Here is a 15,863-nt window from a genome sequence, read left to right as displayed (position 1 = left end):
GAAAAAAGGTTTTGTCATTGAAACATTTTTTCAGAACAACGTTGATGTGGATTAATAATTAAGACCTGAGAGTATATAGTCTAACATATCATTTAATCACCATATTTGTCTTCACGGTGGTTTCCTGGGCTGAGTCCACTCGATGAGTAATCACTCCCCAACTGCTAATGTCCAGCCCGGTGGTCGACAAGGACCTGTCATATTACCACGGCTATTATCACCTAACACACTGAGATCTCCGTTTGTGAAGTAATTGTGTCTAGTTATCTGGGTGGGGAAAGCTTTTGACGAATTCCAATACAAGTGACATTATTCTCCATACACACCGACTAAACAGCTAAGTCCCTGCCTCCAAAACGCCTGTGCTTTATCCGTGCGCTTCAAGCATGCCATCCATTGTTGCAGGGAGCCAATCGCGAGGGGGCTGGCTTGTCAACGCAGGAGTATGTAATCATACAGTTTGACTTGTCGCCACCAGACGAGGCCAAGTGAGAGAAGCGCCAAATGGTGCTTGTTCGTCTCGCGCTCCTACTGCTCTGTGATTGGCTGGCATAGAGCTCGGGTCAAAGTGGGATTTATCTGTTCTGCGACAACTTCAACACGGAGTAGACTACGCCAAGTGATAGCACAGGAGAGTGGATTAAGATGAATCGACCCTCGGGAACTTCCAGTAAGTGTTTGGTGTATATATGTAGATAACAAGTCTTTTCTTAACACGCGTTATACAGACACTCGACGAGGATCACTTCCGTCTTTGTAACATTGTGTAATTGTAGTGATTTGTTACTACCGATCAAAATGTTTATTTTCTCCCGTGAGTATCCAAAACAATAACATGCTCTAAAGAGCGAATAGGGATTTTTTATGAAGTTGGAGAGAAATCACTAATGTCTAAATATATATCAGTGATGTCTTTAATCAAAGTTCAACCTTTTGTTGAAATAGTGTTGTTAGAAATTAATGTTATCAATATTGTTACTCGTTTGGATACATGTTCATATAGAAAATTTATTTCTATCCTTCTATTACTAATAAAACTTCTAATTATATAAAAACAGCATAAATACATCCAGTTGACACTTGAATAGAATATCATTTGAAATTACGACATAATTAAATTTACCAACCCACCATAAAGAGTGTTAGCTTGTTCAAGTTCATATCAGGGTGGATAGCACATTGTGTGTATAAGTGATTAAGTTCTGAAGGCAACACATTATGTCTCTAGTTATGTATTCCAGCCTGTATTTACGATATTGACTGTTGAAGATTCCTAGGTCGATGACAACTACATGACACAACCCTTATCTCAACCTTGTCAGCTTATTTATGCTACAGAACAAATCTCGTAGCTGTAGTCTTAAAAATGACTTCTGAATAATATATAGAAGCAATTATTGACTCGCGGTTATTTGGTAAATGCACGAAGAGCAAATTTCCGTTGATGTATAGGACGAGTTGACTTGTAACCGGGTGTCTCTGGGTGGGACGTGGACTGAGAGACGCTACACTGGTGAAAAGACGTGATAAATTAAGAGACTATCCCACACAGTGGTACTTGTACTATAGCAATCCTTAAGTGTTTTTAATCACGATATTGTTGGGGTAAATTAAAGTGTGATAAATTCCACGTCACTGGCCTACATGCAGACGCTGAGAATTAAATCTGGGAATACTGTTTCATTATATATGTATGTTTAAATTTCATGCACCTAGTAAACCTGTGCAAAATTGAATTTTAGAAATGTATATGGTGGCAGTTTGAACACAGCTGTCAAGTACTGAACATTGTTAGGTGTTAAATGCAAGCATAAATTTTGATTATTCAAAACTAATGTCTTTGAGCATGTTATATTTTGAAATACAGTTGCACCCCTTATGGAACATTTATCTGTAGAATGAAAAATAATTCCAGCCAAAATACAACGCATTTGATTTTTCTATTCTAAGAATTTCTCACTCTTCGGTTACAATGATACTGTTGTATTAGTATTCTCTATTGACACATAAGGCCCCTTATGTCCTTGAACCGTATACTCATTTAATGCAATATATCTGTAAATCCACATGAAAAATATTTTAACCTTCTGGAATAAAAAAAATTCAGACAGCGGTATTTCTATGAATGGTCTAAAATCTTCCATATTTCTAATATAAAGTCTGGTAAAACAATGTTTTAAATGATTGTTTGTGCAACTTTTTTTAATCAATTTAAAAACAAAATTGGTAAAATGAATAGGTAAAATAATTAAGTGCAGATGGTAATATAAACATAAACATTCGATGGTTGAAAACACAGAACAAAACTACAAATATTATTGTATAATAACTATTTTGATATTCCATGAATGCAAATGTGTTTTCAAAATATCGGGAACGTGTCCATTGCACTTTGGATAATTTGAATTCGATAATGACAGGATATGTATAATTGTGTTGTAATCAATCAAGTTACATTTGTTTTTAAAACAAAACAAAAACGTTACACCTTTCGTTATTATCACATCACACATTTTAATTTATTACATTACACTTTTCAAAAGTCCTCTTTTTCAATCCATCAGTTCAAGCAGTTGCTGCTGGTATATAAGAAAAACTTTTGCAGTTTCGTTTCACACTATGATTCTCTTAGAACAGGAAATACCATAACCTCAAGTTAATCGCGTTTAGCCTTGTGGGTGATCCTTGTGAAACGGAGTGACCGACAATAAAGTCCTCTGGTTTAATCTGGACGGGCACTTGGGTCCAAATCCTTCACTACAAGTGTTCCAAAGCTTTTGATACAAGTGCCAAATGGTGTGGGATCATCTTCAGCGCCGTGGTCAGACGGTCTCTATCAGAAGCTTCCTTGATCTCCCTGTCAAACAGACCCTAACTTTACTTGTTCGAGTTCGCCCTCCTTATCCTTCCAATGTTTGAATGTTCTTTACGAGAAAAACATTGTTCATCCCTAATAGGCCCTGAATGCCAGATAGAAAGCATCTTCCCTACACTTGTCGCGGTATGAGATGCGGATTCTGTAAACTGACTCGAGATATGACAAGGATAAACACATTCGAAGGCGCTAGGGACTGTGTCTTATACTTAAGCATACAGTTGACGTTGCAGCAGGTTCACGATAGAGGCTGCAGGCGGACCTTAAACCCTGGACGGATTTTCTAGCATTAACCAAAGCATACCAAGCAAACATCAAGTCAGATTCGGACTGTGGATCAAATTGAAATTCATGGCAATTTTTTTCCAGCAGAAGCATTTTGAATATGAAACTCACCTTTCAGCAAACTAGGAAAATCACATTCTGAAGCTAAATGATATAGGTTAAATGTCACGTGGGTGGTTTTGCCTGTGTCATAGTGGTGTACTTAGAAATTCGTATACTCACGAATCAAATTTTCAAAAAGGATATTTGAACGACTACTTGATCATCTGTACAATATATTTCAGTCAATTTTTGTATATAGCATATTATCTGTCACGTGTGAATATGCCTTAATACTATGTTGTTATTAAACTGCTTACTCAGATATGCAAATCAACAGAATACCACTTCTTTACTATTTATGCATACTTTGTTATGACAAAAATATAACCAGAAGTGATGTATAATAATTTTCAAACATAATCTCCCTTATGAATATCATGTAAACAGAATATATAGTGCATAACATAAATCAGAAACACGATCATGTTAACAGATTGGTGAAATTATTCTTTTCAGAAATATTTAATTTATTCCTTGAAATAAATAAACAATTGAAATAAGCATAAACTATACCTTTTTTATACCTGTGTGTTATCATATTGCACGATTTCAACGCTGTGATTAATTGTCCGTCGAGTTAAAAAATATGACTAAATGGCGTGAGCAAGATAGGCATAAAAACGAAATGCCCGTATCGTGTACAATATAGCAAAACAGGGTGGCTGGTAGATTACGGGATTATCCCAGCACTTGAGCTCGCTATTGATTGTTAAGTGTCACCGTGTTGCTTGGACTTACTTAATCATTTCAACATTCATCTAATCTCGTAATCAAGTCACGCGGCCTTCAGAATACACTCTCTCAATTGATTCCATTGCGAGTTAATTTCACAAGACTCCTCACACGGCGAAACTTTTAATGACACAAGTTTATTGTATGAATAAAAGTTTATAAGGCAATGCTTTGACATACCGCGTTACTTCCTTACTTCGGGGTAGCGTCACGTGTTCCTCAGATTAGCGCGGATTATCCGATAAAGGATGAGGTATTACCGAAGGATATTGCACATGCACGCGTGTGGTATTGCTAGCTATATTGCCCGATACTATCTACGTGACGACTAGTTTCATAAAACTCTGCCCAAACCTCCTCATTAAAAAGTTAATAAAATATTTTTATGGAAAGCACTATACAGCGGATATTAAATAGCATCGTTATGTATCGGGGTTACCGAGAGGTGTCAGGTGTATGTTCAGCAAATGATCCGCTGAATCATTCTTAAACTATTCATCTCAAATAAACGCGTAGTTTACACAGATATTATCAGTGTAACAAAGACTGTTCTTAAATGTTTTCGATTTTTGTATAAAGTCGCTGAATCTTTTTTAGTTTCGATAGTTTCAAATAAATGTGGGAATATGTAAAGTTTATGTTTGAGGTAACAATGATTATTTGCTATGAATTTATTTCACTGACACCCAAATTTAAACGCACTCTCTGTGTGTATATTGTAGATCACTGTATATAAGGAACAGGGTCGGAAGTGCACAATGGTCTCCGCTTCTAAGAGATATTTCACATAAATATGGAAAGGGTTTTGTCGCTTTTATTTGACATTTCATGGACCATTTTAATCAAGTACATTCGAAAAAGAAATTCATTTTTACCTGCTAAATTACAATATAAAACAATTATGTTGGAGTGAATAGGTGTTATTTCAGTTACCACAAAGCCATAATAACATTTCGCCAATATGAGATATGCCTGAACGCATTCTGATTTTGTCTCGTGCATCAGTCGATTACACGTAACAGAAGACAAAATAGCATACTTTTGAATGAACATAGTGACATGCCCCGGCCACATCTTCCTCTGTTGTAGCATCTCGACATTACTGCAACCACATTCATGTTGTTTTTTTAATGAACATCAGCTTCGGTTTTTAAATTATTGCACAGTTACAATCCGTCAATAATAATTATTTTTGCTCAATCGTCTGAAAATTGGTTCGTTTTTGAACATTTTTCGATAGATATACAGAAGCTCAAGCATTAATATATTTTTGTATTATTTCAAATCTCTACACGAAATCTCTCTCTCTGGGAGCAGATAATGATTGCCTTCTAGCGCGTTATTGTGTATGCACTGTTTATATTTGCTGTAATTTCTAAACTATGGACGGTCGCTACTCTGTTCTAATCGTTTTCACTGTACAACTTTTCACTTTCGTTTACCAATATAACAAACTGTTCAATTATCCCCATAACAAGATGACGGAGCATGCGGGGACATAATGGCTATAATATTGACATTCCTAGCTAAATGAAACGAAGTCGGAACCCGTGTTTGCTGTATTCATTTGCATGGCTAAAACTTTCATTATAATCTTCATCATACTCCCTTTATGACTAAGTCATTCTGCTTTTGCCGTGTACCGTTTTAACAAAGGGTAGAGAGATACTGTTCTGGGCAGTCTGGCTATAAATGATTCCTCTACAATAATCATTTGTGTGTTTAAGATATCAATGGACGCAGTACTATCTCATATCTGCCAATCTTCACCATTTTTTTCCCATCACGAAAGACAAGTCGGAGAGATAATTGCTACCGTTGGGTGTGAATGAGCTCGGTGTGTTTGTCTGAATATTGATTTTTAATTGGAAGCCTGTTGACTTGGATGCGACAAGTTAACATTCGAATCTGCCTGATGGTTCGCAAAGAACGGCCTTCTTTGATTTAGTTGTTTGTACATTAGCGTACCATGCGGCGAGCACAATGCTCCTTTTATTACGAATCGGATGCTCACGACTCTCCCGGCGATTGTTCTAGACAGTCAATATGCAGACACTGTTGGGAAATCAAGCTTGTTGTTTCGGAGGTATCGATTTGGAACATTCATCTGAAGCCCTACAACAAACGGTGATGAAAAGTCGGGACAAGGGAAACACATACGCATACCTGTGTTGTCAGATGGGAGGACGACTTCTATCTGATCATTTGTCAACACCTGTAGGGCTCCCGAAATCCTCTTAAGAGTCTCGCTTCTACAGTCCTCATTGCACAGCGGTATATCTGGTTCTCGTATCATTTCGACATAATTGGGAAAATCTGGTGGTTATTAGATAACTGGTCATTACGCAGCGGTCATTATCTAACCACGAGGCTGGGGTAGCAGTGGACACCTCATACTGACCAGCTATTGTCTGGCCACAACGCTGACTGTTTAGGGTTGAAATGCGACCACGAGAAGGTAACGCTCCCTTTCACGCTTTGGTAAACACCTTACGCTTTTCTTGCTTGTCAACATAAGTGAGAGCTTCATTACTCTGTTATGTGACGCCATGCCTTCTATGGGAGATACGTGGTTTCGTAATCTTCACTTCACTTTCACTCAACTGTTTCAAATTGCTGGTCGCTTTTTGTCCCTGGTATTGAGTCGACAGTGGGAAAACCCGCCTCTTCCCCGCTGACCGTGGGGAGACAGACAGTACATCTCACCCGGGGGCACTAATCATGGAACGCTACTCTCACACCTGTAATTACATATATGCTACCTGTAGAGACTTACATGTGCCGTTATTGGAAACCAACAGGCTGTAAAAACAGCTACCTTTCCAATCCTTTCCCAGATTCTAAGTATATCTTACACCCAATTATATTCATGCAGAACTTGACAACTGCTTAGCTTAAACTAGACCTAACATAAAATACATGACACTGGTGTATCATAACACAGTGGTCCTACTTATACTGGCGACATCATATGAACATATTTTATGAGGTATTTTTATGGATTTGAAAATGAGGATGACATGGTGTTTTTTGTTTTACTTTAGGTCGTATTCTGGTGGACATACCTTGTAAGGTCTGTCAAGATCACTCGTCAGGAAAACACTACGGAATCTATGCTTGTGATGGGTAAGGATGCAATACTATCTTATTTTTTTGTTAAAAAGTTCTTGAATGGATACCTGTTTTTGTATTATTAAACAAGATTTTTATTTATTTATTTATTTATTTATTTATTTATTTATTTATTTATCTTTACTTGTTTATTTTTATTTGTGTGTTTATTTATTTTTCACTTATATATTAATAATATGTACTTTATATCCCACTAATGACAAAATTATTTGATTGCAATACAGATAGTACAGGGTTTGATCATCAAATGATTCCTCTATCAAAACACCTATCAGTGGATGGGTATATTTCGTGTCATCAAACAACTGGTCACAATATAGGATACTCTGTTAATCCAATACACTGTCCGCCCAATAACCCTTCATTGCAGCAGTAGTAATGACGCTGTATATCTACCTAACGGTTCCATATGTTGTACTCAGTTTCATTATTTGTACAAACTGCAATATTGGCTATATTGGCTGGCTTCCACGTAAACTACCATTGCAGTCATGCCTTGTACCAGCTTGCATAGGTCTCAGTGTTTAGCTGTATTGTATTGGCACAGTCTGGTTAATATACCTGTACAGGTCTTCGATATTGTTCGCGAGCTGACATTGTCTGTTGATCTCCGCTCTTAATTATTGCTCTATCAGAGGGATGACTACAGGATTCGATTAAGTTTCAAATACCAGGATAAATCATAGCTGTCTGAGTTTATTTTCACCCATTTGTTTCATTTGAAACGGAATACAGAGCACATATTTAAAATCATTTTCAAATTTTGATTTATGGAAAATAATTTTGTTCTCATTAACAAATCGGCTTTGTTGATATTGAAATTCTATCCCTTTCCTCACTTGTGATTATCTTTCAACGTATTTACTTTGGACCGACATTGACATAAATCATGACCTTGTTGTTTGTGTTAATGGTATTATCTTTCAAGTTTAATCATTGGTACAATTTACAATTGAAAACTAGACGATCTACAGATCATAATGAAATATCACAACAACGTCTCCTGTCAAAATGAAGGTTATGAACAGGTTCTGCACCTGACGTGCTTGACAAGCACCTGTCATGCATTATTCTATGTAACTCAATGTTTCGACAAATCATCAATCTATATGCAATCACTAGTGTAGAAGTTTGGAAATAGGTTTAAAAACAAATCGTTTTTATAGTATTAACTGAATATTTATCTGAAAAATACACTTTCCGTCATATACATGTTCTAATATATTAGCATTCTTCATTCCGCTTAGAATATATTATTTGTCATAATTAAGTTAAGATTATTATTGAAAGACAAAAATGTATGTTTACTTCGTATTACACTACCAGACACACTGATGTTAATAAATGTTCCCTAGAAACGAAACGACTGGATACATTATGCAATGATAATTCCCATATATTGCTGCTCAACTATTTCTTTCCACTTAAACGTTTTGACGGTTAATTACCACTGAGCATCGTCATCTGTTCGACGATTTCATTTATTATTATTATTATTATTATTATTATTATTATTATTATTATTATTAACACAACAGCCCTATCATCAACTTTTGATAAAGGCCCCAGTTTCCAGGCATCACTTAACAAAGTTTCTAAATATACCATATTTTATCATGTCCTTTACAGGCAAACCTCACTAATGTTTTTATAATCTTCCTTTCCAGCTGTGCCGGGTTCTTTAAGGTGAGTTTTAAATGTCTTAGTTACTTAGTCCGCCCTTTTAACATACATACTTGTCCGCCTTTGAATCAAAGTTAAAAGAGACGCAACTTTTCTCCAGGTAAAGTAACGCGTACTGTTTCCGCCTGCATCCCGCAAAGACAATCAATTCCCATCTTCCGCCCCTCCCCCATTCGTCACCCCCATTCCGCCACCCCAACCATGATGACAGTCATATGAGGGGGGTATTTGTTGAGGGGCACATCGCACGGTCCGCAAGCTGAAGTCGTCCCCTAGTGCAGTGTGTCCTTTGACTTCAGCTTCAGTGTTGGCAACCTGTCTATCCGGATCAAGTATTAACCCCCGTGTTTACTAGAACAAAAGTCTTCCGATTAGAAAGTTTAACATTTTCTTACCCAAACCCACCCGTAGCGGCTCGGCACGCTGACATCAAAGGACCAGGTTTACGTCCTCGTAGCTACCGATGTTTCGAACAATATTTAGTTTATACGACAGTCCCCTATAGGGCTGGCACGGGATTTCCTGATATCCCTGGCTCGCAAAATTAAACCAAAAGGTAAAAACTTAACGCAAACCTTGTAAAAATCTGTCGATAAAGCGTAGAAGTGGAGGGCTTGAATGTCAATAGCACAACTACGGTGGGGCACGTTGGATTGCGGAGGACGGGGGACACTACATAGCATGGATTGCCAATACTGAGATAAAGTGAGAGCCGCAAAAGTCAGGTTTGCTTATGGCTTTTGATTCTGTTGAAGTTACAGAAACAAACCAACGGCAAAAACTCGCAACATTTCTGAAACAGCTCTCACAGCTCTTCTCAGGAAGATTACGATGATTTGCAAACTCGAGTATTTGCCTAAAGCCCCTAAGATCAAAACTTGTCAAAGATTTGTTGATCAAAAGCTTTAGAAGTTGTGACTTTAGCGATTGCTTTGGAATGATTGATTTGACCACACGGCACGAGATCACGGCGTGACCCTGCGAGATCTCACTTCACAGAGCTGAGTTGCGTCATAGAAGGGTGGACAGACTCAAGTAAACTCAAACATTCGGGTTCTCGCGGTTCACCCCTTCCGACCTCAGTATCCAAATAAAAAATGCGTGTTCGAGTTTCGCGCGTTGTCCTTCGTCTCGTGTAGAACGTGATTTCCTACATCCGGGTGATGAAAAGGAAACGTACAATTTGCAAACCATTTTCCAACTATTTCATTCACAAATAACCACATTCCAATTTTATTAGACCGGAAATGAAACAAAACATATTACTCACTCACTCTTCAGTTATGCATCCTTAACGACGTCTATTTTCTTGACGTCAAGACAATGACACCAGTTAGTTTTACATGCATTCTTGGCTATATCAGTGTCGTTTATACCTACTTTCTGTGACGTTTCTTCTGAAATGATTAGTTTCTTAAAAGCAAGATACATTCTATGCTCAGGGAGAGAAGGGATTTAGATGGTGACGTCACTTCCGAAAGCTATCGTTGGAAATGGGTCCACGGTATGTCAGCAACCCATGCTTGTCATAGGAGACGACTAACGGGATCGGGTGGTCAGGCTCGCTGACTTGGTTGATGCATGTCATCGTATCCGAATTGCGTGGATCGATGCTCACTCTATCAATCACTGGGTTGTCTGGTCAAGACTCGATTATTTACAAACAGCCGTCATATAGCTTTGATAGTTCTGAGTGCGGCGGAAAAAAACCTTGTATCCTGTAGAGATAATATAGGAAGATATAATACCCTGGGTAGTCGATGGTGGACAAAGAAATTATCTAACAAGATGGAAGACAATCCATGAATCATTGTAAACAGTAACGATAATGACACACAGGGCCAAATTACATGTTTACTTCTATTTAATGAATGGCACCTGTGAAGATTCGGGTTAGAATAGGTCTTCAACAACCCATGCTTACCGTAAAAGGCGACTATGCTTGTCGTAAGAGGCGACTAACGGGATCGGATGGTCAGGCTCGCTGACTTGGTTGATGCATGTCATCGTATCCCAATTGCGTAGATCGATGATCATGATGTCAATCACTGGATTATCTGGTCCAGACTCGATTATTTACAGACCGCCGTCTTATGTAGCTGCGATATTGCTGATTTCGGCGTTAAACAACAAACAAACAAACAAATCAATAAATGGGCAACTACATTCTAAAATATCATGGTATTAATCTGTTAATTAGTCTTTTAAGATGAATTGACACGGTGCGATTTGTTGGTACAAGAAATTGTATACGATAAGTTGTACTGTGTGAATGCACCTTAACTCCGTTTTAGCAATATCCAAGCAATACCATGGCAGGGGACGCTCGGGGTACACATTGTACCTATGTTGTATTCCAAGCCAGACGTGGGAATTACGCTTTAAGCACCACGCTACTACTAACCTCCTTAACACTTGTAGATATCCCATGTCAGTAGGACGTTGTATGTAACCGTTTCACTGGTGTTTTATATCAAAGAGCGAGGGTTGTGTCCGGCTCACAGCGGGTGATCAATACCTTGACTGACATTATCTACCTGTTACGCCGGCGTCATAGTTTCCACTGATAACGACGTCTACAGCTCCACCTACTCAGACCAGTCAGATACATTTAGGGTACCTAAGCTGGCTTGTTAATATCACAGTCTGAACGTGGAAGTATATAATTCCACGCGTGGTGGAAGGTGAAGATATTTTATTAAAAAAGAAACTTTTCTCATTCACGAGATAAAATAAACATTGGACAACAAATACCATGAATTAACGAAGTAGTCTCTGTCATGATCATTTTGTGGAACGCAGTTGTATTGAATATTCTCTGAAATGCTTTGTCAACAAGGAAGTCGGGTTGCCGTGGAAACGTCTGTTTTGTGATGGCGTTACAGAAACTTTACTGTACATGATATCATAGATGAACTGGCCTTCAGCAACCCATGCTTTTCGCGAGAGGCGGTTAACGATATTGGGTGGTCAGGCACGCTAGCTTAGTTAATGCTTGCAATCGTATCCCAATTGCGTAGGTCGATGCTCATGAAGTCAATCATTGGATTGTCTGGTTCAGACCCGATTATTTGCAGAACGCCCTCATGCATTAGAATACATTGCATAAGAATATTGCTGAGTGCGGCTTTAAGCACCAAACGAACAAGCATATAGAACTTAACGACGACGTTCAATGACATGGTTGGCTAGCTATATTCGAAGTTCTCAGTATCAGTAAATACTGCACAACGGTACACAATAAAAACTAACACATTTATAAGGACTACCATTTGAAATTGGTTGTCAAAGCGACGCAACAACAATCGAATGGCGCATTTTTGTATATATATTCAAGTGTATTCTTCAGTTCGATTTTATCATATATGTCAAGCAAATCTCGTTTTCTAACACCATTTCAATGAGATAAAAACAATTTAGATCAGTAGTGCTGATTTCTTTGAAAAAGTTCTTGACGCATGATCGTCAAAGTGCAGCCAACTTTTAACATAACGATTCATTAATTAATATTACGTAGGGGGATTTCTAATCCCAGATGAATTGAACTTTATGTTATAACTCAGGCATATAACTTCGGATATTATAACCAATCCGAATGGCTTATTAACACACGTACTTTACGTCATATGGAATAACATGACATAGGGTGGTATGAAAGCCGATATACATGCACATGTTACCTCATTTCTATGAGGGGCGGTCGGGAAGTCTAGTGGTTAAAGCGTTCGCTCATCACGCCGAAGACCCGGGTTCGATTCCCGACATGGGTACATTTTGTGAAGCCCATTTCTGGTGTCCCCCGCCGTGATATTGCTGGAATATTGCTAAAAGCGGCGTAAAACCATACTCACTCACTCATTTCTATGTATGTACAGCTCAGCGTTGTCTCATCACGCTAAACAAAGCGGTGGCACGTCACGCCAAACACCCCGGTTCGATTCCCAGTTTGGTTTCAATGTGTGATGCTCGTTCTTACTGTCAGTCGTCGTAATGGCTGGTATAAGGTCACAGTTGGTGGAATATGTTAAACTCTTCTTTTATAAACTTCTGTATTATTAAAACATGTTGAACAATCGGTATGTTTATGAAACATGAAAAATTGTATGTTTGTCTCTTCAGCGCTCAATCCGACGCAACCGCCAATACATTTGCAAATCGAGAGGACAGGGAAATTGTCCTGTGGATAAAACTCACCGCAATCAGTGTCGGGCGTGTCGTCTTAAGAAGTGCATTGAAGCTGGTATGAACAAAGACGGTAAGTAAACTTTGTGGCATTGTCTTTTCCACAAGGCTGTCACTTAAACACGAATAATGTGTTTTATTTCTTCAGAAAACTATCATTGGTTTTTACTGAGAGCGAGCATGTTGCAGATGAGGATGATGGTGGCTGGGAAAGGAGGGGGCGTGGTTTGTTTACTTTCTCTAGTGGGGTTCCCTCCCCATAAAGACCACTGATGAATGTGCCCCTCTTTTCTTCTTGCATATGACTAGGGGCTCCTACTTTCAAATAATGATGCTTTTTGCAGCTTTACACATTCTATGACCTTTTATATGACATCAATCGTGGTTTTGTTCTGAAGTTTGTTTGATTTTCAGCTTATAATAACCCCTTTTTGCCTTTGAAAATAATTCAATAAATAGTCATTGTCTGGTTTGGACTGTGTATTTTTCGGCATTGAAGCAATCAATTTTCGTAATTGTGGTACGTTGACGCGTTCCGTCTTTTCATAACTCCCAACAGTCGTAGTTCACACAGGCAAATAGTTCAAATCGCCAGGAACAATTAAGCCAGTCGGTGACTGTTTGGTTATCTTAGTGTAGCATAAATAATATGATTGACCGAAATAATAACGTTAAACTAAATAAATTGACCCCAAATCACATTCTGTGGTAGTGTATCCCAAAGACCCATTAGTAGGCCCCTACCTTCGACCAATCCATAAAGTTATAATGTTCGGATTGACTAAGACATACAAAAACGAAACACGGTTACTAAATCAATACCTATTCATAATGGGAAATCAGTTCTTCCTGACATTGGTCACGTTTGTTGAAAATCACGAAATCAACATAATCGTCATGCTTGACACATTTTGGCTTCACCTTGTACATAACTGACAATCAAGTACAAAAGTATAAGGGCCACGCATAAAGAGATGTTTCTGTGTCAAACGTCCCTTTTCACATCATCATCTGCAACAGCTTGCAAATTCAAGGAGTCAATCTATATGACCCACAATGCATCATATCCAGTTCCGTCATTGAACAATGCAGATGCAAGCGGTGTCAGCTTAACGTGATAAACATTATTTTTCACATAAAGTCATAATTACCACACGCGGCTTTTCATTCCTTTCTCTTTGCGTTTGCTCCCGATCAGGTCTAGTAGTCCTCCGATGAACATATATTAAAAAATAATTAAATCCTTTGAAACGTCACTTGAAATGGTGGTGTTCTTCTAGGGCCTGCGACACTGTGACACGCAATAAGGGCGTCGGGTCTTTAGCACCAATTGTTGATGGAGATAGCACTTCACAATTGAAATAAAAGATGCTATCGCCATGCAACCGATCTATTTGATGGTTTACTTTAAATCTGGTCATATGACATATGATTTCTTGTTTCTGGAAATGGAGTTAATAAATCCATATAATATCGCGTCAAACCGAATAATTATCTCAGTTTATCTCTAATCAAACTCACTGTTACTTTGTTCTAAATGACAACATCAGGAAGGCCTAAATATTTGTTTATAGTGATCGCAGGAAATGTTTTAAAATAATTCATGCAAGATTCGTAAATACGTTTCGACACTACATTATGTGGGTGGACGTGTATAAATGATTGTATTTTAAATATCCATACATATGAAAATTATTTTACTTATTGTTACAACCCCTAAGATATAGTATGGTGACATTTTCTCATGGTAGAGTACAAGCTGACATGTTTGGTGGTGGTTTTTTTATTTAATTAGAGTCATCTGAAGAGCGGCATTTTTTAAAGTTAAATTATACATTACATTTGTTCACAACTCTTCATTATTGTGGGTACATATAACCACACCATAGTTTAATATTTGCAAAGTTAAAAAAATCAATCTTATGACCAATTAAAATCTTAAATCAAAGAAATATGTCAACCGATTTTTAATGAAAGGCTAATCGTTTTCAACGATTCAAACACGATTATTAAATCTAAATTAAACGCCAGTTAATATCTGCGGATTAACCATTTTGACACAAAACGAGTGATCCCCACTCGAGACCTCCACTCCTATGAGATCGTGTTTCCCAAGCGCATGGACTCTGTGGTTAGTCTAGCCGAAAAGCAGGGTGTTCCTCATAATTTAGTGATAATACGGCGATCAGCGAGTAACAACTTTTAATGAGACACTCGAATTTGATGAGTCGATCGTCAACACAGGGACGCAAGGCGAGAAAGCCCCGCAAGGAGCAGAAGCGGAGACACGCTTGTACGTGGACGAATAATTGACTCGGAAAGCACACGTACAAATAGAGTCGAGGCAACCAAACACGAAGGATAGGGCGAAACACTCCGATTGTAACCCGATGAGAAATGCGCTCAACGATTTGATTAGGCAATTACCGGAGTCATTGTATGACGCGGAACGTCTGAATAGATGGTCACGTAGCTAACCTGTCCTTGTGTAATTATACTCAGGGGGCAGGAGCTCATAATCCGGGGGGTGGGGCCCTCATGGCCAAAAATCTGTCACTTTTATGAAACATTTGTTTTGATCTTAGTAACATTTGTTACATTCAACCAGAACCGGACATTGTAGGACATTGTAAGACGTTGCATTAGCGCGTTCCAAATACCTGGAATGTCCAGTGACACTGATGACAATTCCCCCTAAGATAACACTGACTTTAACGTATGTTTAGCGCTTTGTTAATTAAGTTCGCGCACATCTCCAAAAATGTCATCGTTTACGGTGTTTGGAGGCAGAAACTGTTTCTTTTTAAAGGGACCATTTCTTAAATTCCTGAAACTGATTAAATTCCAGACATGACGCTAAGGTTGGTGGTGA

The 15,863-nt window shown here is 38.2% G+C and overlaps 1 protein-coding gene across 2 annotated transcripts; it reads left to right on the top strand.

Moving 5' to 3' along the window:
* The first annotated feature begins 464 nt into the window (after positions 1–464).
* On the top strand, positions 465–13,560 carry LOC125372812 (nuclear receptor subfamily 2 group E member 1-like). Of its 2 annotated transcripts, none has more exons than XM_048383460.1 (4): positions 465–670; positions 7,039–7,120; positions 8,794–8,812; positions 12,929–13,559. In XM_048383460.1, exons 1-4 carry the CDS (start codon positions 646–648, stop codon positions 13,070–13,072), a joined length of 270 nt encoding a protein of 89 aa, XP_048239417.1. In that variant the 5' UTR covers positions 465–645; the 3' UTR covers positions 13,073–13,559. The 2 variants fall into 2 exon arrangements, with proteins under 2 accessions (XP_048239417.1, XP_048239418.1); XM_048383461.1 differs by lacking the exon at positions 465–670 and adding an exon at positions 5,651–6,452 and having other exon boundaries at positions 12,929–13,560.
* Positions 13,561–15,863: the final 2,303 nt, after the last annotated feature.

The sequence above is a fragment of the Haliotis rufescens genome, unplaced genomic scaffold, assembly GCF_023055435.1.
Source record: "Haliotis rufescens isolate VD_foot unplaced genomic scaffold, xgHalRufe1.0.p SCAF_484, whole genome shotgun sequence".
Lineage (NCBI taxonomy): Eukaryota > Metazoa > Mollusca > Gastropoda > Lepetellida > Haliotidae > Haliotis > Haliotis rufescens.
Note: the sequence above shows the minus strand (reverse complement) of the source record. Positions and strands in the feature narration are given on the sequence as shown.

Bases quoted from the DNA above. Each gene is read 5' to 3' on its own strand.
- LOC125372812 (XM_048383460.1), top strand. From the start codon at position 646: ATGAATCGACCCTCGGGAACTTCCA. The intron at 671-7,038 runs GTAAGTGTTTGG...GTTTTACTTTAG, and splicing joins TCGACCCTCGGGAACTTCCA to GTCGTATTCTGGTGGACATA.